The sequence below is a fragment of the Rattus norvegicus genome, chromosome 13 (genome assembly GCF_036323735.1).
Source record: "Rattus norvegicus strain BN/NHsdMcwi chromosome 13, GRCr8, whole genome shotgun sequence".
In the NCBI taxonomy this organism is placed as follows: domain Eukaryota; kingdom Metazoa; phylum Chordata; class Mammalia; order Rodentia; family Muridae; genus Rattus; species Rattus norvegicus.
The window spans coordinates 33,917,236-33,944,535 of NC_086031.1; the positions used below are offsets into that span (position 1 = coordinate 33,917,236).

Genomic DNA, 27,300 nt, shown 5'->3' on the forward strand with positions numbered 1-27,300 from the left:
ACTGGGAGCAGGTCAGCCTTTCCTTTTTCCTCTCTAGCTGGACAAAAGCTGACCTGGCAGAGAAGGCTGAACACCCAGGGCTTCAGCCCCTGCACCCACCATCTCCAGAGCCGGACACTCCACCTGAAGCCCATTCAGTAGAACAGGGTCCCCACACCAGATGGTAGAGGTGTGTAAGCTCAGCTACCTTAGGAAGCTGAGGCTGTAGGATTACAACTTCTGGACTTCAGAGTCCAGAGGATTCTGGTATCTTCAAGGATACCCCAAGCAACTTAGTGAGATCCCGTCTCAATATTCTAAAAAGGATACCAAAACAAAGCAAAAGGAGGTTGGGGATATAACTCAGTGGCAGAGAACTTGTTTAGCTTATGGGAGATCCTGGATTTTATCCCTAGCACGATAAAACAACCATAAAACAACAAAACAACAACAGCAAGATAAGCAACGGCAACAGTACAGAGCATGAAAACTGATAACACTAAGAAAGACAAGGACTCACACATCAGGACCCCAGGACAAAAGAGGTTGACACTTGTATTGATTGCTCTATTTGTATTGATTAGTTACACTATTTCATTATTTTGTTTTTAAGACAGGGCCGCATGTAGCTCAGGCTAGCCTCCAACTCAGTAAGTAGCCAAGGATAGCCTTCAACTTCTGATTCTCCTGCCTCCACCTCCTGAGTTCTGCTCTTACAAGCATTCACCGCCATCTCCAGTTTATGTGGGACTCAAAGCAGGCTTCACACTCACGCAGGCACTGTCCTGGCTGAGTCACGCACCCCCTCCCAATCCAGTCTAGGTTCTAACCAGCGATGGAGGATGAGTCTGGCGCTCTGGCCTTCAGGTCTCTGTGCCATTGCATAACGACTGAAGCCTCTCTTACTCATACCTGTGGCAACAGGGCCTTATAGAGCAAGTGCCTGGTGAAGAATGAATGAATGAATGAATGAATGAATGACGCAAATTCTAAGATCATTTACTCAGCTGTTAATTTGGTTCACTTTTCTGCGGAAAGTAATATGGGCACAAGCGTGGCTCTTGTCTAGAATGACCAGTTCCGGTTCCCAACACTCCTGTGTGTCTTCAGTCTAATTACATAACCTCTCAGTGCCTTGGTTTTTCTCATCTGTAAAGATCAGTATAGTATAGCACTTGCCTTAAGGAATGAATGGGGAAGGGGACAGAGGAATCCACCACGGGTTTGTGCGGCTCTTCTAGTGTGCCTGGAGCATAGTGAGCTCCTTTGGAAGAACTCGTGATTATTATTTTTTTCCCTTCTCAGTTACACACACAAACACACACACACAAACACACACACGCACACACACACACTCATGTACATGTGTGCACTGATCCCCTCCACCACACACACACACACACACACACATATACATGGGCACCTCTCTCCCTGCAATGCCCTCCTCCTCAGTGCTCAAGGACTTCTAAGCACCTGCTCTCCCTCGGCCTTGCCTTGCTTAATTCTGTGTGAGCGAGGACAGACACACTGGTTCCCAGCCAGCTCCCAGGGAGAGTGGGGGTTGGATGGGGGAGAGGTTGTACCTGCTTCACAGCCAGGTTGACCAGATCATAGCGGTGGGAGCGGCGCAGCGGCAGGCAGAAGCTGTAGAGAGCGTGCAGCATGGCGAAGAAGAAGCTGAGTAGCCCGATCTGCTTGCGGTGCTGCAGCCAATGGTCCAGCCAGTCTGGGAAGCGCTGGTACTTGGTCCCCCTCCTCAGCTGAAGGGCAGCTGCCAGCACACCAGGCAGGTAAACCAGGGACAGCAGCACATAAGCCACACAGGGTAGCGTGGTGTTGACCACAGACAGGGGCATCTTGTAGAACTTGTTCTCATCTTTCCGGATGTACGGCTGTAGAACGTCCCGGATGAAGTTGTAGGCATAGAAGCACACAAAGAGCCCCAGGGCCAGGAGGGTGGGCACCTTCCAGGATGGAAGGAGGCGCAGGGGTATGGCCTCTACCTCCCTCGCTGAGGCCAGGGATCCCATGTCCAGTGGGGTGAAACCCATGGCGCGCGCCATCTCTGAGACGGTGTGCTTGGCTTCCAGCTGGTCACCGCAGATGAGCACCTGTAGGAGAGAAGGGGACAGTTGTCCCGAGTCACAGGTGTGGGCGAGGCTATGGTGACCACCAGGATCGCACTCCTCAGTGAGGTGAAGAAACTGAGGCACAGAGGGGCAGGTACCGGTTCCTGTGAGTGGAAGTTTAAGATGGCTCTAATGCTCCACCCATGGATGTTCCCAGAGTCCCTGTGGCCTCCCCTCGAGACTCACTGCTGGAAGAGACAAAGCTCTCCTGTGAGTGTCCTGCTGGCTCAACAGCATTGCTGTCATGCTACATGGTCAGGCAGGCAGGCCCTGTCACCTCTGGGCAGCTGCTTCTGAGGGCTAAGTGCTAAGTGACCGCATCTTACATGTGGCCCCTGAATGTGTAGCAGCAACTGCAGACCTCATCCTTCAGTGCAGAGGTGTTCACTATGAGGCTATCCCTTGGTTCCCCAGAGACCTCAGTCCCCACACTGCCTGCAATCTCAGCCTGTAAGTCCACTATGCTTCCTGAGCTCCAGTGGAAGACACATTGGTGTCCTCAGGTCCCCAAGAACCCTGAGGGCCCTTGTTGACACAGCTGAGGTCCACCTAGTCTCAAATATTACCTGGGCAACTAGTCATCTACGTAGGATTATCAGTCTCCTGAACGGCCTGCAGGTCAGTACTATGACACCCATTTTTCAGATGAACAGACTGAGGTCTCAGAGCCTTGGGGTTTTGTTGTTGTTGTTGTTGGTGGTGGTGGTTGTGATGGTGGTGTTTTGTGGTTTTTTTTTTTTTTTTCAGATTGTCTTCTCTACTTCCTGAGCCTGAGTCTAAGGGCATTTGAGGGTCTTAGATGTTTCAAGCAAGTCTTCTTGACCTGTCCCCTCCAAGCCCTCTGTCCTAGTCAACGTTAACTGTCAACGTGGCCATTAAGTCACCTGAGGAGCTCCTCAATTAAGGAAATGTCCAGATCAGATTGTCCTGTGGGTATGTCTAGGGAGGTGGAAATGCCTTGTTAATTGATGCAGGAGGGCTGAGCCCACCATGGGCGGCACCTTTCCTAGGTCCACAGGTCCTGAGCTGTGTAAGAAAGCATGCTAACCATGAGCCTGAATGAGCCAGCAAACAGCATTCCTCTGTGGTTTCTGCTGCCCTTCCTTGGCTGTGAGTGAGTTCTCTGCACAGAGGTGATGCTGCATGGAATGGCAGACAGGCCTGGGTCCTTACCCGACTTACTACGAGGACGGACTGGGACCTGTAAGCTGAAAGAAGCCTTTGCCCGCTAAGTTGCTTTCAGATGGAGTGTTTTATCACAGCAACAGAAAGGAAACGAGAGTAAGTTCTCTCATTCTATCCCCCTTTCTCTATATCCCACTGAACCTGAATCTCTCTGTTAGACTGATTGGCTACCAAGCTCCAGGGACCCCTGTCTCTGCCCCCTCCATCCCCACCTCCCTAAGCGCTGGAGTTGCAGCCACCACATCCAGTTTCTATGTGGCTGCTAGGGAGCTAAACTTGGGTTCTACTGGTTGCCTAGCATGTATTTTGCCCACTGTGTCCAGACCCAAAATATCTCCTTGACTTCCAAGTCAATAGTTATCATCTCTCCCTCCTTACTCTGAGGAAACCCAGTTCCCACCTCAAAAAAATTCATGGATCCCATCCTACTTATATAGTAGGGTTCAAATTCCAACTCAACCAGCTCTGGGCTAAGATCATTAATGTCTCCAAGCTTCATCTTCCTGCTGCGTAAGAAGGGATTTTTTAGGTTGGCGTGAGGGATGCTGGCTGCCATTCCCTGGTACCTACCTGCCTGTTCCCATCCCTTGGGCCAGCCTGTAGGGCCCATGCAGAGATGACGTTGAAGGCCTTGACCACAGTGCAGGCAGGGAAGAGGGAGGCCAGGTACTCGGCGTTCGACTGGCGGTGCTGAAGACGCTCCTTCTCCGTGGGGTTGCTTACATCCACTAGGATCTTGCCAGCCAACTGGTCAGCAAGACTGCACAGTGAGGAGTAGTGCTCCCGGAACACGGCCACAAAGATGACCTCTGGAGAGCTCACGGCCTCCTCCTGGAAAGTCACTTGGGCTAAGGAGGGGAAGAGGCCGGCAGTGCGTTTGGGGTTACGGCTTCCCACCACCACACTGAAGCCAGAGCCCACCAGGCGTGTGGCCAGGGACCGGGCAAAATCCCCGCTGCCCAGGATGCCCACTTTGGGAGCCTCCTTGGGGACCTCAGCCAGACTGCCATCACTGTCCACCAAGCGGCGACTGATGAGCGGTTTGTCCATCTCCCCGGACATCACAGTGCCTGTAAGAGAATGCAGAGACTGGGTCACTGGAGGGTTCCCAGGGTAACTGGCCCTCTACTTCCCAACTTGTGTCAAAAAGGCTGGTTAGGCCTTCATCCAGCACCCAGCAGTGAGAATTCCACTTACAAACACAGGGACTAGGGGAGCAAGAGCAGCCCCTACCCAGATGAGGGCACATGCAGTGTGTGGGACTCCTACCCGCTGATGAAGGCTGGAAAGACAGAAGATGAAGACTGGGAAAATGGCTTTGGAGGTAAAACCACTGAGCACACAAGGACCAGCGTTTGGATCCCCAGCACCCACGTAAGTGCCTGATGGGTATGAACTCAGGAATCAGAGAGGGGGGATCCCTGGAGTAAGCTGATTAGTTAGACCGACAGTCGTATTGGTGATCTTTGGGTTCACCTTGAGACCCTGCCACATTGAATACGGTGGAGAACAACAGGCTCGAGCATACTTGTGCACGCGTACCACACACAGACACATGGGGGGATAAGTCAAGATGACTTGAGAGGATATGGGAAAGGAGAAGGGAATCTGGGCGAAGCCCCTCACCAGCTGAGAAGCAGGAATTCCAGCACAATGCACACCCGTCCTGCCAGATGCGAGCACAGACCGGAGAGGATTGTCAAAGCAAGGACCTAGGATGGGTGGCGGCTCAGTGGAGACAGCGCTCGACACACAAACATATGAGGATCTGGGTTGGGATCTCCAGAATCCATGAACAAAAGCCAGGGGTGGTCGCATGTGCCTGTCTGTGCAGTCAGGCGGGGGGGGGGGGGGGGTGACCGCAGGCCTGCCAGTCTAGTTGAATTGGTTTCGGGTCCCAGTGAGAGATGCTGTCTCAAAAAATAAGGTAGAGAGTAGAGTGGCTGGGAAAGACATGTGATATTGCACTGGCACACATACACACACACACACACACACACACACACACACACACACACACACACACACCCAGAGAGAGAGAGAGAGAGAGACCTTACGAGCAATAAATGGATCAGGACAGGAGGAGGGCTGGGCACATCTACACTTGCATGTGTCTTTAGTAAGCTGCAGAAGCCCCCTCTCCATCGATGTCAGGCGTCTCTCAGGCCCTAGGAATTAGAGAATTGGGCCACAGGGGAGTCAGGAGCAAGCTGGCAATGGAGACGCTCTGTCCAGCCTCCTGGAACCTGGGAGCACCCTGCCTGCCTCTGCAAGGCTTCCAGACCAGGGTATCCACATTTGCTACCATCTGTGTGGCCCTAGAAGCCTGGATGGACGGAAGTGTCTACTCTCAAACTGCTGAGGCAGGAGAGTGGGGCGGACGATAAGGCTGCAGAAGGTTTGTGCAAAACCTTACGGAATTAGCATATAAAAGGTGGCAAAGAAAGCTTGAGGACCCTGTGCCTTGGCTTTAAGTCAGGGCATTTAGTGTAGGTGCAGGTGTTTGTGAACAGTGTAGGTACTGTCCTCTCTCTCTCTCTGTGTGTGTGTGTGTGTGTGTGTGTGTGTGTGTGTGTGTACGAGTCTGGATTTGTTGTTTTCCTTTCCATACACTATGCTAGTTGGCCCACGAGTTTCTGTCTTCGCTTTCCATCTCCCTGTAGAAATGCTGGGATTACAGATGCTTACTTACCATATCCAGCTTTTTTGTAGGTTCTAAGGATTTGAACTCAGATCCTCATGCTTGCACAGCAATTGCTTTTTACCCACTAAAGCATTTCCCCAGCTCCTGCATTCACACCCAAGGACAAGGCGTATCACTGGTCTAAAGGCCAAGGGGTGCAGAAGTCACCGCTGCCTGTGTGTTTGGTGGAGGTTAAGAGTTTGAGTCTGGCCTCTAGCCCTGCCTGAGATCTATTTATAGACTGAAAGCACAGAGGGAGAGAATATCCAATTGCAGCTGTTGGGCCTAGGTCTGTAGCCTGCCTACTCACCTCCCAGCCAAGCTACAGACAAAAGAGCACTGAGCCTGCGGTGATCCTGTCCCCTCTGGGTATCTATTAGGCTGCTTGTCCCCTCTTACTTCCCAGCAGAGCCAAAAATACAGGCTGCAATTCTGGCTCTGATGGACAGCCAACCTGCCAGTTCCTGCCAGCTCCTGCCAGCTCCTGCCAGCTCCTGCCAGCTCCAGGCAGCCCCTGGGTACGTAAGAATGAGGATAGTCATGTAGACAATAGCCCTAGCCTTTTCTCAGGGGTTGGAACAGTCCTTCAGATTCTAAGCAATCGGGGATGGCCTCCAGGAATCCTCGGGGTGCAGTTTTCCTTCCAAATTACAATACACACCAGAAGAAAAAGCAGATTCTCATCCAGAACCCAGGATCACTCCCAGCCTCCAGGGATGGCCCTGGGTTATCTTTGGGTGTGTGTCCACATTCTAAGTCCAGGGCTTTGCACATCCTAAGGCTCTAACTCATTCTATCACCAAGCTGCAATCTCTGCCCACTTACTTTGATTCTATCCTTCACGCTGGGGTAGGGGGATGCTGTAGGAGAGTGTTATGCTGTGGGTGGGGTGAGGAGAGGGTGTGTACATCGCCATAGGTCAGAGAACAACCTCGACATTTGTCCTCGCCTGCCGCCTTTTCTGAGGTGTTGCCGTGCGCAGCAGGCTCGGTGGCCTCCGAACTGTCATCTCGGCCACTCATCTTGCCGTGGGAACACCAGGATTACACACACACACACACACACACACACACACACACACACACACACACACACACACACACAGAGCCGTTTCTGGCTTTTATGTAGGTTCTGGGACTCCGAACTCAGTTCTCCATGCTGGCACTCTAAGCTCTCTATCTGCTGAACCATCTCCCATTTTATCTTGTTTTATTTTAAAGAAAGGGTCTTAAGTAGCACAGGCTGTCCTCACTTTGTAGCTGAGGATGACCTGTAACTCCTAATCCTCCTGCCTCTAATTCCTAAGTGCTGGGATTACAACTGTGCGCCATCACACTTGTTTTATGCAGTGATGGAGATTGAACCAATGATCCCTCATCCGAGTTAGGCAAGCACTGTATCAGACATCCACGGCCACATCCCCAGAACCCCTGTGTTTGATAGGATATTTTTATCTATCCTCGGCCTTTATGGTCAGGACTGTGTCGAAGGTATCTGCCTCTGACAGTCCCTGCCTAGACCCAGGTCCTGCTAACCTGCTGCTCACAAGTCCCTCGTGTCCACCAACACACGAGTAAAACGCTGACCCACAAGAACATGAGAGGACCTTGATCTCACCAGCCCAGAAATCAGAAGCTGACACACTGCGCAGATATGGAAAGTGGTCCGGCCCCTGTGGAAGGAGGTCTGTCAGACGGGTCCTCAGAAAGTTAAGCAGAGAGTTTCTCACTGCCCCAGCCATTCTGCTCCGGGGATAAATGAAAACACGCCCATACGAAAGCACATATTAACGGTACTCATACTAGCGAAATGCGGGAATAACTCAAATGCCTATCTGTTAAACGAACAGAGGCTGTCCCAGGAGTACTGCTCAACTGTAAAGAGGAGCTATGCACTAATACCTGCTCCAACCTGATGGCCACAGAATGCTTGCTGTGGGAGCGCATGCCTACAATCCAAGCACTCGAAAGGCTTAAGCAGAAGAACTTTGAGTTCAAAGCCAGCCTGGGCTACTTGCTAAGACCTGGGTCAAACAAACCAATGAAAGCAATTGCTTTTGGAGTCAGGCAGTGAGTAGGAAGAGCCATGCATCCTCTGGCTCCATCAGTGGGAAGATGCCACAGGTCAGCAGGTCTGCAGATAGAAATCGGATTGATGGTTGCAGGCAGAGGAGGCGGGGCTTCGGGGAAAGTGGGGAGTGAGCTCGCCAGCACAGGGTTTCTCTTCATGGTGACACGAATATTACAAAATTGATTGTGGCGACAGCCACACAATTGAATATAGGCAAAAAAAAAAAAAAAAAAACATATGCAAATATGCAAATTGGGCATATGCAAAATATTTGTCGGAGTGGTGGCTCCGTGATTTAGAGCATGCACTGTTTGGAAGGCTCTAAGTTTGGTTCCTAGCACCCACAGTCCACGGCTCACAACCTGTAACTTCAGCTCCAAGAGCACCTGATGCCTCAGACGTGTACAGGCGCTGCACTGATATGCATGTACCCAAACACAGACACTTAATTAAAAATAAAAATAAAAAAACAAATAGTTTGTTTTGCAAGATATCATGTATGCCTTGTTCAGCATATATAGAGGCCCGGGTTTAATCTAGGCATTACACACACTCAGTTTGTTTTTGATTTTACAGAAGCTGGGCTTCCAAGGATTGTTATTTCTGTAACTGAAGAGTAAACATGCTTCGGGGTTTAGCCTGGATTCTGTGACTCGCTTGACTCTGCACCCCTAGGCTGCTTCCCTGTTTTCTACATAGTGGAGCCCTTCAAGCCCCACGACCTGCAGAGAAGCCAAGCTTATGCAACAGCCACTGTTAACTGTTGGAGGGGAGCCGGGCCCTGGGGCTTGTTTCTACCTCTGCTGGCTCCATCAATGGATAGATCTGTATGTGAGTGATGAGGTCTGGGGTTACGTTAGGACAGTCGTGCTCCAGTTGGGAGGGACCACTCGCTCTTCACTGAAAGGTCTGCGGCTTAAATAAGGACATGCAGCTGGATAGGGCACACAGCTGCAAATCTTCCAGGAGGTGTGCTGCCTCTCATTCCTCCCGCTGGTGTGTATCCGGTTTGTCCCCTCTGAAGCTCACACTGAGATGTAGTCGGCTCGCAGAGGAGCGGCATTTAAGGGGAGGCTTAGAGGGGTGGCAGGGGATGCTCAGTTAACGAAGGCCGTAAGTCTGATACCCAGCGCTCATGTAGAAAAGCCAGGCATGGTGCTGCTCACTTGTAACCCACAGCTGGGGAGGAGGATCCCTGGACTCCCTAGAGCACCTAACATAGCCACATCAGTAAGTCCCAGGCCAGTGAGACAGATATGGGGACCCGATGAGATGGCTTAGTGGTGTTAGATCTCAGGTAGTCTCTATGTCCAGAAACAACCTCAGGATGGACTCTAGAAGGATTTGTGATACTTAGATAAAAAAGCCAGCATTCCATAGGAACTTGTAAACAGGTTCATGTTCTCCTAACAGGAGACATTCCCTTGCCTCTGGCAGGAACACGTGGCTCTCCATTGACATATACCTGTGACTGCATATCAAAACCCACGGTGGCCTCTAGGTTCCCTCAGTCCCTAACCACAAGTACCCACTATACATTCCAAAGCTCCCACGCTAGCCTCCTGGCCTTTCTCACCTCCTCCCTGCCCTAAACTCTAGGGCCCCACTGCTCATGGGCCTCCTTCCCCGGGCTACTCATCCTCCTTATAAACCAAATGGTTTTCCCGCCCTGTGCTCTCTCGCAGACAGCCCTGGCCATGGCCAATCTGATTCTTTCTTTCTCTGCTCTGAACTCCGCCAGATGCCTCTGCATATTATCTCTCTTACTGACAACAAAACTTTCCCCTACAGTCCCCTAAAGAAGGAAGGCCCACACGAGGAAGCTTGAATCTCACTTAGAAGGGGGAATAGAATAGTCATAGGTGGCAGATGGAGGGAGGGAGCTGGGAGCGAGGGGAGATGGGGAAAGGAATGGGGGTGGGGGTTCAGGATCAGGTGTCAGGAAGGGCAGGAGAGATGGTTATGAAAATGAATGGAAATCTGAACTGATGGGGGTGAGGAGGTGGAGGGCATCTCCAGGATGAGACGACCTGGGATAAAGGAGGCGCCCAAGAATCAATGGGGGTGGCCTTAGCTATGACTCACAACACTGGAGATGTGGAACCTGAAGAGGCCACCTCCTGTAGCCAGGCAGGAACCCCAGTGAAGTGATAGAGGCACCAACCCACCCACAAAGCTTTCAACCCAAAATTTACCCTGTCTACAGGAAATGCAGACACGGGGGATGGAGCAGAGACTGAAGGAATGGCCAACCAATAACCAGCCCAACTTGAGACCCTCCCCATGGGCAAGCACCAATCCCGACACTTAATGATACTCAGTTGTGCTTGCAGATAGGAGCATGCTGTCCTCTGAGACGCTCCGCCCAGCATCTGATTCATACAAATACAGACACCCACACCCTTGGGGACTTATAGAAGAATAGAGGAAGGATTGCAGGCCGAAGGGGATAGGAACTCCACAGGAAGACCGACAGAGTCAAGTAACCTGAACCCTTGGGGCTGTAAGAGACTGAACCACCAACCAAAGAACATACACAGGCTAGACCTAGGTCTCCCCAAAACATGTGTAGCAGATGTGCAGCATGGTCTCCATGTGGGTCCTGAACCACTGGAGTGGGGGCTATCCCAAAAGTTGTTGCCTATCTGTGGGAAATCTTCTTCTGGCTGGACTGCGGTGGGAGAAGAAGGGCCTAGCCTCACAGAGACTTGAAGTGCCAGGGTGAGAGGCCCACAGGAGAAGGGGAAAGGGAATGGGGGAAGGATTATGGAAGCTCACTTCATCTCAACCCAGCCTCTTCCCTTCAAGGGGCCATGGTACTTGGTACTCAAAGGCTCAGCTCTGTGCCCCACCCCTTCTTTAGACAGGGTTTCACTGTGTGGTCCTGGCTGGCCATTAAAGAAATGCGCTACGACGTCTAGTCTTTAGGATTCTTAAATTTACTGTCTTCACCTCACTCCTCTGTGTAGGGTTTAAAAAAAAAAAAAAAAACAAACAACGACAAAACCCTCCATTTTGCCTCTTGTAAAGCAGAAATAGATTTCCAGATCAATATAGCACACTTTCCAAATATGTTCTCTGAGATAATGGCCTGAAGGTACGCATGCATTTCACCCCAAGCCAGCTTAATGGGGTGAGGAGTAGGGTGGGGCACGGCTGAGTCAGTAGAGAGCTTGCCTAGTGCGCAAGAAGCCCTGGCTTTGACCCTCTGCCCCCTGCATTCGGTAAACTGGAAGTGGTGGTGCACGGGTGCACGCCTGTAATCCCAGAGGCAAGAGGACCAGGACTGTGAGGTCATCCTCACCTACACAGTGAGTGTGAGGCCAGCCTGGGTTACACGAGACCCTGTCTAAAAGAAAATGGAGACAACCCAAAGGAAGCAGAGGCTGGGAGGAAGTGGCGCCCGGGGTGATGGCCCAGTAGGAAGATGGGCAGGACACCAGTTGGTTTAGAAGTGGGGCCTGGGGGGTTGCCAGTGACAGTCCATAAGCCATGGCAACCCCAGGCCACCCCTCTGTCAGGATCCCCAGCTCCCAAATCAAACCCACAGCTGCTACGCCTGTGCCTCCCTGGCCCTGGAGGGCAACCTCGGCTCTGCTGTGCAGTCTTTCCCCCACCTCTGCCTGGCTCCTCCCCAGCCGCCAAGCTCCACCAAGGCAGGAACTTGGGACTGTTTGGTTTGGGGACTCCAGCACTTAGTGCCGTCCCTGACACAGGAACTTCAGTGAAGTAACATTGGCATCTGCTGAGGCTGCAGAACCTGCTGCAGGGTTCCTGAAATTCCAGGGGTCACACTCTGTGCCACTGTGGTAGGCAGGGCCACAAGAGCTGGGGAAGGGCTGGGGAGTTCCCACTGAAGTGCCGGCTAGGGTACTCAGTTCCTTTTCTGTTGCTGATTACTTTGGCCTTACCATTCGACATCACATTCCATTACAGACAGAAGTCTGCACAAGGCAAGAGGGGCCTAAGCACAGGCCATAGAGGAACACTGCTTCCTGTTGCCCCTCCCCTGCTTTCTAGCACCCAGGAGCACCAGCCCACGGGTGACACTGTCCCCAGTGGGGTGGACCTTTCCAGACCAATGAAGACCGTGGCCCGCTCCCTTGCCCACAGGCAACTTGATGGAAGCAACTTCTCAGTGGAGGCTTTTCTCTTCCAGAAGGACTCTAGCTTGTGCCGAGACGTAAGACTATTGAGACTAGCACGCATGAAGACCACATGCACCAGGTAAGATAATCCCAGCACTCCAAAGGTGGAGGCAGGGGGATCTCAGAAGCTCAAGTTCTCTGCCTTGGAGCAGCCTACTCAAATCTCCCTTCAGAGTGTTTGTTTACCAAATAAACTTCTGCTTAAGCTGTCTTTTGACTGAATTCTTCCTTTCAAGAACTGGTGCTGTCAGGACTTCTGACAGGATCTAGAATCACTTAGGAGACAGACCTCTGGGTATGTGCAAAGGAGTTTGTAGATTAGACTGAAGGGGGATGACCCACCCTAAATGTGAAGGGCCAGGCACACGGGTTAGGCCCGGAATCAATTAAAAGAAAATGGGGTGTGCACCAGCACTCACATTTCTCTGCTTCCGCACCAGCTGCCTCACGCTCCTGCTACTGTGCCTTTCCTGCTCTGATGGACCGTGCACCCTCAGACTGTGAGCCAACACAAGCCCTTCTCCCTGAAGTTGCTTTCTTTCCCTTAGGTGTTTGTTGAGACAGTGAGCAAGGTCACTAATAACCATCCATATCAGGAGTAAGGAGAGGGGGTGGGGGATGAGGTGATATTTCAGCCAGATTAAACCCAACGGCAGGTAAGTCACCAGGCCCACAGCAGGCTTGGGGACAAGTGTGAGGAGTGTGATATTGCAAAGTCACAAAAACTGGAAGACCAGGATGTTAACACACAGCCTGGCTGGGAGGACGTTCTCGAAGGACTGAGCACTTTGGCTGAAGAGTACAGATGCCCACCTTTCATCATTTCCGTTTCCCTTCTTCAACTCAGCAGTGAAAGTCAGAACGGCTGCTCTTCAGGGCAGCTCAGTTCAACTCACGGCCATTAGACTCAGCACGAGGGTCAGTGCTGGATAGGAGAGAGGAGAGGGAAGCCCTGTTGTCAACACTAAGGTTGAGGCCTGAGACAGCCCCTGCATCTTCTAATTTTCCTTACACAGCATCATTAACACAGTAATTCATGTGCAGAGTGTCCCACTCAGTCCTGCCATGCCTCCTCAGAGGAATCCACTCAGATAGTCTTTGAATCCTTACTATGTGCACAAGGGAAGCAAGATACCAGGCCCAAGAGATTTTAGGAGATGGGCTGACTCTACAATACAGCTGGAAGCAAAAACAAAACAAAACAAAAAAAAAAACCCAAAACAAAAAACCTCTCTGTATTAGTTTCTTTTGTTTCTGTGATAAAATATCCTGACAAAAGAAACTTACAGGAGGATTTATTATGGCTCATGGTTCAGGGGTACAGTCCACCATGGCATGGAAGGGGTGGTGGTGGCAAGAGAGGAGAATGGTCACATGGCACCCACAGTCAGGAGAGAGAGGATTGCTGGTGCCCAGTCCACTTTCTCCTTTTTTTAGGACTGGATCTTCCCATCTTAATTAACAGAATCTAGCTCCCTCAGAGGTAGGCCCAGAGGCTAAGATAATCTAATAGGTGTGTCCAGAGTCTTGTCTTCTAGGTGATTCTACACCCTATCAAGTTCATAGTCCGTATTCCACCATCACAGACTTCAATGAGAGCCTAGCCAGGCACCAGGAGAGCCAGGGAGGGCCAGCTTAGCTGTGGACAGAGAACTACAGGAGGTGGGCTGTGAGTCACTCAGTCAGCTCTTGGATGGCTGTTCTGGTCAGGTTGGAGGTCATGGAAAAACCACATCTGAGCCTAGATCCTCAGCACCCGAAGTGAGGTAGCCCGTTGTTTCCTGGGAGACTGGAGCTGCAGAGCCTGGAGCCCGTGCATCCTGAAGGCCGAGGCTGCCCTCCTCTTGCCATGGGCAGGGAGTTGAAGAATCAGAAAACAGAACAAAACAAAAAAGTTTGGCCCAGCCTTACTCCTGGGCTGGGAAGCGTGGGGGTACAGAAAAGGCAGAGGTAGCCAAGATACACCAAGACAGCTCCAGGCCTTCCTCCTGGGACTCAAGCTTGATGACATCACTTCCTCCCGTTCTGTCTAGTTAGGAGTTTCTTTTCCAGAAAGCCTTTGGAGGAACCTCTCTCTGCCTGCCCCTTCCTCTGCAATCTTAAGGACACTGACCTTGGTCTCCACACCCTCACCAGCTGTTCTGGGAGGACCAGATCATAGAGCCGCTCCCCTTGGTCTCTGTGACTTGCTCTGCCCACTTCACCCACTGGCTCACTTGTCGGTCCCTGCGTGAGGCAGAGGTTACCTTTAACTCCTACATGCGTCTCCATCACTCGGCCGAGAGCCTGGCATCCAGTAGGTGCTCACTTACTATTTGTTTGAATAATGTAACTTCTGGTTTCTGTGCCAAGGTCAGGGTGTGCTTGTGTGTCTTAGCTGTTCTCCTAGAACCAAGCTGGGGCCCTGCATCCCATTGGTGATGAGATAACATAAATCTCAATCTCTCTCCTCTCCTTCCCTCCCTCTCACTCTCCCTCTCTCTCCCATTCCCTCCCGTCCCCTCCTATCCCCTCTCCTCCCTTTCTTCTCCCTCAGGGATCATATTTGGTTTTCTGAATTAATCTTTTTTTGCCTGCCAATCTTCCTCCCTCCATCTAACAAAACTCAAGGTCTGTTCTAGTTTGTTTTCTCTTGCTGTAAAGCTCACTGGCTTGGTTCCCCTGCGCCATGGCCCAGGAGGAACCTGGGGTCAGCCTTCTGATTCCTGTGAAAGAGCCTGCTCTGGTATGGCAGGACTTGGGGAGCGGCTCTATGATCTGGTCCTCGCAGGACAGCTTGACACACACACCTTTAATCTGAGCACGCAGGAGGCAGAGGCAGACAGATCTATTTTGAGTTCTAAGGCTAACCGTGTCTTCATAGTGAGGCCCAGGACAGCCAGGGCAACAACAAACAAACACACAAACAAAGGGGGGGAAATACACTAAGTAAAAGGAGCTTGAGGAGGAAAGAAAGGGTTTCTTTGGTAATACTTTCAGATCATAATGCACCACTGAGGGAAGTCAGGGTAGAAACTTGAGCAGGAGGAGCTCAGGGTAGAAGATGAAGCAGTGCAAACATGTTAGCTAAAACTCTACTTACTCATGGGCTCGTGCCCAGCTAGCTTCGAATAGTTGTATGAGTGTTGAGCCTTCATGTGTGTGTGCCCACCACACGTGTAGAGTGACTACAGAGGTCAGAAGAGGGTATTGGAACCCCTGGACCTGGAGTTATAGAATGTCATGAACGGCCATGTTGAAGCTGGGACTCAAAACCAGGTCCTCTGCAAGAGGAGCCAGTGCTCTTACCCACGCTCCAGTCCCCTCAGCTAGCTTTTTTACACAGCCTGGGCTCAGCAGCCTAGCGATGATGTCGCCACCGTGGCCTGGGGAATTAATAACCTCTTGATGCGTCAAGAACAGTAAAGATATACCGCCGGCCTTGCTGGCTAAAAGCAAATTGCTCCTGATGGTCCTTCTGAGCAGATGCTGGGGAGAAAGGTAGCAGAAGATGTGTTAATCCGCTCAAGGACGGAAACCACGTATGGGGGAGCAGCTTTCAGGACTCGGCCATCACCAGACAGTCCATCTGTCTTCTACACCATGCTAAATAGGAGAGTCAAAAGGGAATATGGTAGGAACCTCTACCCTTGCATCTCTCAAGTGCGTGACAGTGGCCCTAATGTTCGTAATCCTTCTAAGGATAGTTTTGCGTCACTGCTTTTCCAGTGTCCAGTTGAACACCAACGTTAGGTGGGGCCCAAGGGAAAAGGCAACAACGAAGGTCGTCATACATGCTGGTGCTCCTCTTGCCATTTAACGTCTCCCAGCACTAGTGAAGGGCATGTGTGCTGGGCCCTTCCGATGTGGAGGATTAGGTTTAACACAGTGGGTCCTCTCTAGCATTCCAGTTTCCCCAAATCCCCAAATCCCTTCATCGACACCAAGCCAAAGGATATCCGGCTTCTCTGGCTCATTCTCAGTAGGCCTCTTTTTTTTTTTTAAATAAATACTTCAGGCAACATATCAAAAAAACTCTTCAGGGATTGGTTGATTGATTGATTGGTTGGTTGATTGATGGAAATGGTCTATGTAGTCCTATCTAGCCTGAAATTCAGAGATCCACTGCTTCTGCCTCCAGAGCACTAAGGACTAAAGTTGTGGCCATGTTTGGCACTTTAACTGTATGCAGCTCCATTTTGTACCTAAAATCTCTGTGCAAGGAGCTCATATACATTAACCCCCAGCCAATCTGGTTCTTTCAATCCCTCCACCATTATCCCACACCCCTCAGATCCATCCCCACACATATTCCGCAGACTTCTGCTTGCACAGATTAGCAAATCCATTAAGTTCTTCACTGGTGTGGCCAGCACACCTCTTCGTTTCCCCTCTAGGGGCCTATTGAGCCTTGAGTCCCATTATACACGTACAGACAATGATTCACGGGACTTAGGGATATCCGTGTTGTCTTGCCCAGCATCTCCTACAGAGACAGTCTCATTCTACAGACACTGCAAGAGTAATTCCCACAGACTAGAGTGAAGAGGGCCATACTTCGGGGGTGGGTGGGGGCACACCCTCCTCGGATGAAGAAATCTGAAGATTCAACACCTTCAACCTCCTTAGGGTTCTCCCCAACACATGTCTCCACCTTAGGCCACAGGATCACCTTTTCCCCCTAATCAATATCCTCACTTTAACTGTTGGCCTCACTCAGGTCTGAGACTTGAATTTCTGTTGTAAGTTGGCCAACCTTATAGGAGGGGCTTGGGTTTGACTCTTAGCAACTTAAAATGTATGGCTGCCCGGGAGAAGATCCTTCCAGGGCACACCTAGAAAAACCTTTGCCTGCTGATGTGCATCTGGAGCTGGTTAATTTTATCACTAAGTTCGTACATTTGTCTCTTTACCCAGAGAGTCTGGAAGTCACCAGCCAACATCACTATTTTCCTTATCTTTCTACAGATGGCCAAAAGTTTTATGAACAGAGTCACTAAACTACTCTCTCCTCACAAGAGATGAATCAGGATGACTTTTAGGTCGACTTACAGGATGTTGTCCAGGTAATCCAACAGTGGCTATCTCATGCTAGAGGGGCCAGGAATGCAGGAGTTTCTCAGTGTACTGGTTACGTATCTCAGCAGTTTCAAACTGTCCCTATGGGTCTAGAGACTCTACTGGGCTTTAGTCTTCTATGGAAACCTAAAGAAGCTGGTTCTAGCATCAGTGGGAAGGGGGGAAGTTATGCTGCTTCAGCAGGAAAAAATTAGCTTGACTACAAGACCGAGGGCAGCAGGCAAAAGCAATTGTTTCCTTCTCCATATCCTTTTATCTGTGCTGCCACCAGAAGGTGGGCCACACACATTTAGGGTAGGTCTTCCTGACTCGTAATCTTATCAAAAGAGTCTCTTTCTCGGCCCAGCCTGGTTTAACAGTGCCATAAACATGTGGGAAGGGATGACGGGAGATTATGGGGCTTCCCATAATCTTAAAGATGTTCACACATCTTTAATCCCAGCACTTAAGAGACAGCCAGGCAGATCTGTGCGACTGAAGGCAACATAGTGAGTTCTCTGCTAACTAGGGTTACAGGGCTGTCTCAAAAACAAAACAAAAAAACCCCAAAAAACAAAAAACAAAACAAAACAAACAAACAAACAAACAAACAAACAAAAAACCCCACAAAACCAAAGTAAAGCCCCTCACAGCAGTGCCTAGCAACTTTCATAACTATCAGATCCAGACAAGTTTGCAACTAAGATCAGCAATTAAAAGGCCCAACAGAAGGCCCAGTTGCTGGGGCTAAGGAAATGGCTCAGTCAGTAAAGTGGTTGCCTAGAAAATATGAAAAACTTGATCCCCTGCACCCACACACAAATCAGAACTTGGTGCCATGCACTGATCCTAGTGCTGGGAAGGCAGATCCCTGAGTCAGTTGGTGAAGGGGACACCTGATGTCACTCTCTGGCTCCACATGCAACCCCCCAACACACATGTGAACATACATGTTAGTGCAAACATACATGAACATACATACATACATACATACATACATACATACAGTCTCTGTACATACATGTGAGCACACTTACATATAAGGGCACACACACATGTAAGTACACACATATGCATGCATTTTTTTTACGATGAGGAAGAAAGAGAAGCCTCCCAGTTCCTCTTTAAGACAAAAGTTGATGCTTTTGTCCTCTGATCCACTGGGCTCTCTGTCGCAGGGACGGAACAAGTATACAGTGCCTTGCACCTTCCCTTGGAGTCCTGGGAAGCCCCATAATCTCCCATCATCCCTTCCCACATGTTTATGGCAATGTTAAACCTAACAGCCTTTGATATGAATTTACAACCCTCAGGCAGGTGGAGGGAATAATAATGTCTATAAAGTCTTTCTGGGCTGCGAAGATGGCTCAGGGGTAAAGAGCATGCCATGAACATACTAAGACCAGAGTTCAGATCCCCAGCACCCATATAAATGCCAGATAGGAGTGGTAGCCTGCCTGTAATCCCAGAGACGAGACAGGGACAGAGGATCCCAGGTAAGACTAGAAAAATTTGTGAGCAGTTGTTTCCAGTGACAGTCTGCCTCAATCTGTAAAAGATCCAAATTCACAATTCGAAGAACAGTTTCCATTGAATGCTGTTGGTGTTGTACCTCCCTAAAGTTGAAAGATCCTATATCAAGTTATCATTAAATTGGGGATTGCCCACATAGCCCGAATGAAAATTACACCCTTGCAAAAAAGAAGAGATTCCCAGGGACAACGCCTTCTCCCTCTTTCTGCCACATGACTTCCTCAAGTAGTAATCCAAGGTTTCCTTGGGGGCATGAGGCTACTGAGGAAAGCAGCAAGAACACCCCAGCACTCTGTAAGTGCCAAAATACCCAGGGTCAAATGAGACGAGATTAGAAGACAAGACCAGATGTCACCATGCAGCAATCTATGACCTTGGGTGTGTTGGGAAGATGCTTCTACTTTACACATCACATGAAGGCTTGGACAGGTAAAGGGACTTTCTCCTGGACCCAGAGCTGGCTCTGCCTTCATCTAGTCTCCGAATTCAACTGATGCCTTGGGTGGTAGGGTGGAGGCTATGTGGGTGCTACAGATGTCACCTGGTCAGCATCAGGTTCTATATTCATGTCTGTTTCCTTCCTGTGTCCTATATCTTCTTTCTGAGCTGCTGGGAACAATTTCCCAGTCATTCTTCCTGCTGCTCCTTTAGAGTGGGGCTGTCCTCCATCCTGGGTCTTGAATGAGGGTTCACTCAGACCCAGGCCCTTGTTCCTTCCTTGGCTCAGGGACCACAGTCTCTCTCCTTGCCCAACCCCTACATCTAACTCCCAAGAACAGGGAAGAGAAGAGTGGCAGATCTGGAGATGCAGGCCAATTGGTAGAGAGCTTACGGAGCACACAGGAAGCCCTGGGTTCGATCCCCAGAACCATACAAACTAATGGCATCGTAGTGTTTGCTATTTCCACATTTGGGTGGTAGAGGCAGGAGGATGAGAAGTTCCAAATTGTCCTTGGTTACATGATGAGGTTGAGACCAGCCTGGGCTATAGGAGGCTCTGCCCCAAACAAAACAAAAACTAATGACAGTCAAATGTCTTAAGTGGCACACTTCGGTTTCCTCTGTGGCCATCTTTCCTATCAGATGGACTCGTACAAACATTTTGCTGTTATGTTTCTTGTAAATCTGCCTGGGATTGTTATTTAGACATCATAAAAATCATTATTATTTTTTTAAGGAAGGCAGTTTTGTGCCCGCTGAAGAGAAAACAAAGGCCATGCACATAAGCCAGGCCACACACACTCGTGCACACAAGTCTGATCTGACAGAAAACAGCATTTTCTCCCCACATCACTTTGCAGAATAAAAGCAAATGAATAATTGATAGAGCTTTTACAAACATCTAGCTTTTCAAACCCTTCTAGAAAAATCCAGTTCGATTACTCGCAGCCAGCAGTTCTGTGTAAAATTTATAATTCCCAGCAGACCCACATTCCTCAGAAATACATCACGAACATTAATTTTTTTTAAAGCGACACACACTAAAACCCACAAAGCTGCTGCTTTCTCTGTGTGTGCAAACCGGAGCCGTACACTCTGAAAAGTCTTTGTATCACCGACTGAACGCTCTCCCTGAGAAGGTGGCCCGGAGGTACACACAGCAGACAATCAATCCCCCACTTTATTTTGACAAGATCTTATTCTACTGTTCTCTTTGTTGCCAGGTTGAGGCTGTGCAACCCTCAGGGAAACACTGCTGTCTCTGGGCTCTGGTAAATCTGCAGACCAGAACAGCACCCTCAAGTGGGCCAGAGGATGGTGTACTAGTTAGTGAACCAGGTCTTAGGCCATGATCAGACTTACCGGCAACAGGTGACTGCGCCATCTATCTTCAGGGGAGGTCTGAAGTTTTAGAGTGCTCAGACAATCCCACTGCAAGCCTCCTCTTCTGACTAAAGCGTCCACCTCTGGCAGTCTGCTTGTGGTTTTTTAGAAGCAGTGAGTAACCCGGACACCTCCCCTCTCAGTTTGCCCGCCTACAGCTGGCCACGAGGACTGGCCCTGGAGAGGTGGCTGATGTTTGGTTAGAGAGTGCCCTGAGAGAGCAATTCTGCAGGAGACTTCCTGTTTGGGGAGGAAACCTTACTGTAGTAATTAGTGGCTCAGACTGCAGAACCTTTGGTACAGGAATTGAGGCAGGATGGCAAGCTGAAGCCAGGACGCATAAAATGAATAAATGTCATAGAGCATAAAGGAGAGGGCAGACTGAGACACTGAGACCCTTCAAGGTACAAAGCAAGCATAATGGTAACAAAGTAGCAACTGATCAATTTCCCGGAGGGTAATTCATTGCAATCACCATGGCTGTTCCGGCTTCTGGAGAATTCTCTCAGCATTTTGTGCTGATAGGAGAGGCTTCTTTGTCACTACATGCCAGACAGTGCCCGTAGCAGAAGATGAGGGACAGAGAGCTCTAGAAACATCTCACTGGAAATGGTAGATAAAGGCACACGCCCACTCGCCGGGCTGCTTACCACTGAGTTCCAAGGCTTTGAAGGCAGCCCAGAGTTCACGAAGCTACTATACTGTTGATGGGAACCAAGATGCCTTGTGCATGGACGTATCTTACTGTCTTCAGTCTGTCCGAGAACTAGCAAACTTGCAGTCCAGTGAAGTCTGCTGGACACATCCCAGTCTGTGGCTTTATAAGGACTAACAACTAGAGCAGAGCCATATTGCTCTGACAGGTGGTCCTCTATGCCGGTCCCTAACAGTAAAACCTTTTGGGGGCAGGGCTAGATTCTGGAATCTCACGGGGTCCAGCAGCACAGGTCAATACAGAAACTGGTTTTGTTTTCTCTTGCTTCATGCCCTGACTTGTGACCCTCTTGTACTGGGAGGCCTTCCATCTGAGTTTGAACATACTCCTAATCCACCCAAACCCACTTTCTTGGAAATCCAACCCCCTGCTGTTGGATGCTTTAGACATCTATCAGCTCCCATAGCCCTAGATAACATTTACCCATTCTGAATCAAGTAAGGCTGGGTTGCTGTACTCAGACAGCCCTGAAGATGAACTTGAGCTTAACTACCTGCTAACAGTGTGACCTTGAGAAGACTTCTTTCCTACTCGGAGGGTCTCATGGAGACCAGGTTAGTCTTAGACTTCATGCGTTGTAAAGAATGACCTTGAACCCTTGATCCTTCAGCCTCTACCTCCCCAGGTCTAGGATTACAGGGATAGTCGACTATGTCCAGTTTATGTGAGCCTTTGGTTGGAGACCTGGACTTCATCCATGCTCAGCAAACACTCTGCCAGCTGAGCTATGTTCCCAGTGTTCCCTCTGTTTTGACCATTAAGTAAAACAGTGACTAAGGAAGCCCTGAAAAACACAAGTTACTCAGTGTTTGTCTGTTGTCTGAATCTGCTCTCTGTTACTGGGGTCCCACATGATCCCTGCACAGTACAGCTGGGGACAGAAACCTGTCCATCTCCTGCAGTCCCTCACTCTGAGCTGGAAGATGGCTGCGGAGCCAGTGGGAGTCCCAGGAAAGCTCTCGTCACCAGTGAGCTCCAGAATCACCCAGAGATCTGGGCAGCAGGATTTGAGACAAAATTCCTGACTCGGTACAGGAGACTTAGCATACGGTGTCCCAGCCAAGGTTGCTGGGAGATCTCCAGGTCCCCTTAGAGTAGTGCTCTGAGAGGAAGGACACTTCCCCAGGAAATAAAACACCTGCTGGGTGGAGCGGAAAGGAGCTAAGGACTCTCTCCGTGTAGTTCCTTAGTGTCCCACCTGCCCCCGTGGGGCTTTGCTCTGGGAGACCCTGAAAACAGAGGTGCATTAAGGTCTCCAGCCACAGAGCCTGGTTCCTTAGGAGCAAGGCTTTCCAGAATACCACCTCCGGCCCAATCAAAATCCTTCATGACTAGGCTCTGGCTGCTTCCCCCACTTCCGGCTCCGGCCAGTCTGGAGCCACCTCTCTAGGGACTGCCAGAGGGACTTACTTCATCTTTTACATGGCTCAGTCTTCACTGGGGCCATCTGTTTGCTGGGTACAACCACTGCTTCCTGTATGCTTCTGACCCTTGCACAGGTATGGCTGGTCACCCAAACAACCGAGCTCCATGTCACATCCCACACTGCCCAGGTCAGCTCCACCAGGATCACAGCCACCTAGAACACGCTTGCCCTCGGAGACACCCAACCTCATTGTTGGGGTCCTGCTACCTCCATAAGACTACCGGGAAGAATGGCAGACCTACTCCCCCACACAGCCAGACAGCCGCCCCACAAATATCCAATGCCTGTAGTATTGGTGGTTGGGGTTTGCTGTTGGAGGTCTGCTCGCCAGCCCCAGGAGGGCCTTGCTGTCTTCAAATGCCCCGGGACAGCCCACTCCACCCTTCACTGATCCTTATATCCCTCCACATTCGTGCCACTGGCTAGTGTGGTGCTCTTGGCACCGTCTCCTCATTTGTACAGATGAATCCCCTAACCTGATAGCTAAAGAGGCTTAAATCAAGCCACTGGAGCCGGGGAGCAGCCCGGTGCAAGAGCACTTGCCCAGAATGCTCTAACCCTGTGTTTAGTTCCCAGTATGGAAATAATGTCTAAACACCAGGCCGCTGGCACGGAGCGTAAGACAGACACACACCTGTCTGACTCGGAACAGTGAGTGGAATTCACAGTTGCTCCTGTGGGTGACAGAGGTGACAGGTAAGGATGTGTTGTCTGCGAGTGCTAACTCTCCTGATGGAGGGCTTTTACACTGCAGGGGCAACCAGGCAGAGATCTACTCAAAACAGTGCTCTGGAGGGCTAGGCACATGGAAGGGAGAGGCCTTTTCCTTACTTGCACTCAGAGATACAGAGGGTTCAGGTGAGTGTAACAGTTCGGTGGTCTTCCCTGCTGTGCTGGTCTGAGTGCCTGGCACCTAGTCAGTGCTTTATAAGTATTAGTTGAATGATGAAGCAGGATTTGGACAGACCTAGGGGTGAGTGGCAAGGAGTCTCTGGTATGGGGTTGAAAGAAGAGACTGAAGGCTAGTCCGCCCTTGGAAAAGTCACGTGGTTGGAAGGATAACACCATTGCTTGGGCCAGGCTCAGTTAGTGGGGAAGCTAATGGCTCAGGAATGAGAACTGTCATTTCAGATGGGATGGCATTACTGCATGGCAGGCCAAGGACAGGAAAGGGGGTGAACTGCAGTGCACTATTGGAGTGGGACAGATTATAGGCCCAGTTTTGGGGGTCAACCAGAAGACGTGATTTCCTGACTGGATACTTGTGTATCATGTGATGAACCTACTCCCATAACCTTTATAACCTCACAGATTAGAATGAGGTTTCACGGGAGGGGCAGGAGAAGGAGACAAGCACTGGTAAGATGGCTCATTGGTTAAAGTACGTTCTGCACAAGCCCTGCTGACCTGCTAACCTGCTGACCTGGTGACCTGGTAACCATGTAAAGAGGAGAACCACAAGGTCTCCTGAGTTGTCCTCTGACCTCCACCTGTGTACCATGGCACGCACATGTCTTCACACATCACAAAACAGAGGCACACACCCATCCCTTCACAAAGGAGGAAAAGAGCCCACGTAGATTATAAATCGGCAAACGCCTTTAAATCCAGAGGCCTATTCCTGGTCTAGACACTATATAGACATTTCATAGAGTACTTAAAGTACCCACCTCCTGTCTGCCCAACCCAGTAAGTTCCAACCACTCTGCAGGGTAGGGAAGGCAGCAAGAGGCAGATCCAGTTTCATTTGGAAGGCAGAGAACCCAAGTCCCGGAAGGCCTTCCACCCCTGCCTCGGCCTATTAAGGTTTCAGTTTGCAGAGCAGGGAGCACAGAGAGACTTGTTCCTCTCCTGGAGATAGGCACCCAGATTCTCAGCAAGGGTTCCTGGGGCCTGGAGCTGGGGCCAGCCCTGTCACAGAAAAGGGGATCTCACACTCTACTGTGGGCTCCGAAAGTCTTTTCTATATGACCCTGGAAGGTCCAATCAGATTAATACTAAAACCTGACATGGGGAAATAACTCAGTTGATAAAACTACTTGCCTCGAAAGCGTGAGGACCTGAGTCCAATCCCCAGAATCCATTTTTTTTTTTTTAAAAAAAAGCTTGCATTGTGGTGCATACTTGTAATCACAGAGCTGAGGGAAGCAGATGAAACAGGCATGTCCCTGGGGCTCACAGGCCAGCCAGCCAGGCTGAATTGGCAAGTGCCAGAGCAGTGAGCAAGCAAAAGCAAGAGTGACAGCTGAGGGTTGGCCTCTGGCCTTCACGCTCATGTGAGCACACACACGTGCACACCTGCACACACATGTATTCACACACCCCAACACAGACATAAACCCAAACACATAGTATTGATATTCAAACCCTTGTGAGCAGAGTGAGGAATCTCATACTTAACAAACAACTTGGAGTTCTATGTAATTAATGCCCGTGGGCAGCACTCTCTGTTTCATGAGGATATAGTGCCCAAGGGCCCAGGCAAAGCTTATCAATTGAAGAACTAGGTTCAGAGAGCCAGAAGACACATACAGCATTGGCTGAGATTCAGACTTAGCTGTTTGCAGATTACAAAGCCAGACTCTAGCTAGCCACTGTGAAGGTGTGTGGCTTTGGACTTTGATCAACAACTTTCACTTTTTAACACCCTGAAACCCTGCCCAATAGTCTGTCTCCGAAGAGGCTAAGGAAAGAAGAACCATGAAACAAGGACAGAAGCCAGACCAGGTCAGGACTGCAGCTCTCTGGTGTCTTCAGGCTGGAGAGACACAAGCTTAACCAGATCAGACATGGAGGACCCTCAGCAGGCTTCAGGCAATCTGATCAAACTCTAGACAAGCAGTTGGGCCATCCTGAGCTCCCAGCTGGCTCTGAGGCCACTAGCCTCCCACGGCAAGGCCTCCCTTGCAAAGCCTTCCATCCCCACCCCTTTCCCATGGCATTGCTTGTCCCATTTCATCTCTTCATCCCTTGAACACTGGTTAAGCATTTGCTTCCTGCAGACCACTGGTGACAGAGATGAGTAAGACAGACAGACACACAGCTGGGCCCTCCAAGTGCTCCCGACGGATTCGCTGGTTGCCCAGGAGGACTGGACACCTGTTCTTTAAACAGCCTTTGCAAGGATGAAGAGATGTTCAGTCAGTGAAGTGTCTAGGACTCAGATAAAGAGCTAGCCCACCCATGCATACTTGTAATGGCAGCGTTGGGGAGGCGGAGACAGGAGGATTCCCAGGGACTGCTGGCCAGACAGCTTAGCCAATTGGTGATCTCCAGGTTCAGTGAGTGAGTCCATCTTTCAAAATGTGCAAACCAATAAAGGAAGACACCCAACATTCACTGTCTGGCCTCTACATGGACACAGGCTACACACACCAGCCCTGTGGTGAGTTAAGAGAGCACACCCTTTCCTCATGTAGACATTGCTCTCACCCAGCACTGCATTCACAGGGCTGTCCAGACATTCTGAGGATCTGGCTTCCTAGAAGCCCTCTTTGTTGGGAAAGTCTTAACAACTTCTATGATTTGCTACCTGTGTCCTTGCAAAACACGGAGGATCTGGAAGGTTCAGCATTCCCCTGAGTAACAGAAGAACAGGGTCTCCAGGCTGCCAGGATTAGTTGGACTGAAGTCCCAGAGCCCCTACACGCACCCTGGCGCATATAAGAGAAACATTGGCTGCTAATGGTATCATAAGCAGCACTCTGGAGGACAGACCTCCCTCCCTAGGGTATTCCACAAACCTCGACTTCAGAAGCCTGTTTTAGAAGTGGCTCTGAACACTTGTTAGACTTCTTGGTATCCATCCACCCCCCTCCCCCATCTCCGATACCCACCAGCACAAATTGCTTCTTGATCCAAACAGCCTAAGACACAACCTCCGCTTTATCTAACTAGAGTGACCAAAGTTACTGCTACACTCCTACTCCCAGATTTCAATAGGCAGGAAGAACTTTTCAGGCTAAGGTTCCACGGGCAGAGGCGGGCACTAGGCATGTCTGCCTATTGGGTACTAGGCACTCCCTCCCCTAAAACCCGCTAAGGAAAAAAAAAAAAGCAACCCGAAGAGCACGTGGGACCCGTGGTAGTTCAGGGCTGCCCGGAGGGCGGCTAACAAGTGCAACCCCGGCTCCAGATGCCCTCTTTCCCCTGGTCTGTGGGCACCCCGCTGGGATCTTCTGCCACCAGGCTCACGTGGCTTGGTCCTAGGGGACGAGGTTTCCCGACCAGTAGTGACCGTTCAGGGTGCGTCAGGGCAAGAACGCTACAGGGGTCCCGGGGACTGTGCACAGCCTAACGCACGCGAGCCGGGACAGGGTCACTCACCTCGGCAGCTGGCCGCTTGGAGGAGCCTTGGCAGCTGCAGGTCGCGGGAGGAGGCGGTGGCTCGGTCTTAGGCTCCTCCTCTCCTTGCGCCCCGCCCGCCTGTGGGGCCGGACCTGGCAGGGTAGTGGCCACCCGCCAGCTCTCTGCCGCCGTTTATCCAGCAGTGCCACCCCTTCTGGCCTCAATCGCGGTCCCCGCCCTACACTACAAGTGGAGGAAGCCACCAACCACCACCCGACGCGGTT

General features: G+C 50.5%; 1 protein-coding gene across 8 annotated transcripts in view; it reads right to left on the bottom strand.

Annotated features, from left to right (window-relative positions):
- Steap3 (STEAP3 metalloreductase) overlaps nt 1-27,300 on the bottom strand; it is a 45,391-nt gene that overhangs the window by 12,526 nt on the left and 5,565 nt on the right. For 3 of the 8 annotated variants that reach the window (XM_039090296.1, XM_039090294.1, XM_063271985.1), the window contains 2 exons: nt 3,864-4,363; nt 1,563-2,090 (listed from right to left, as the gene is read on the bottom strand). In XM_039090296.1, the coding sequence (XP_038946224.1) occupies nt 1,563-2,090; nt 3,864-4,363 (1,028 nt within the window). Of the gene's footprint in view, nt 1-1,562; nt 2,091-3,863; nt 4,364-13,007; nt 13,174-20,567; nt 21,071-27,055; nt 27,211-27,300 lie in introns of those variants that run through there. The other 5 variants (XM_063271987.1, NM_133314.2, XM_039090295.2 and 2 more) reach the window with 5 other exon arrangements.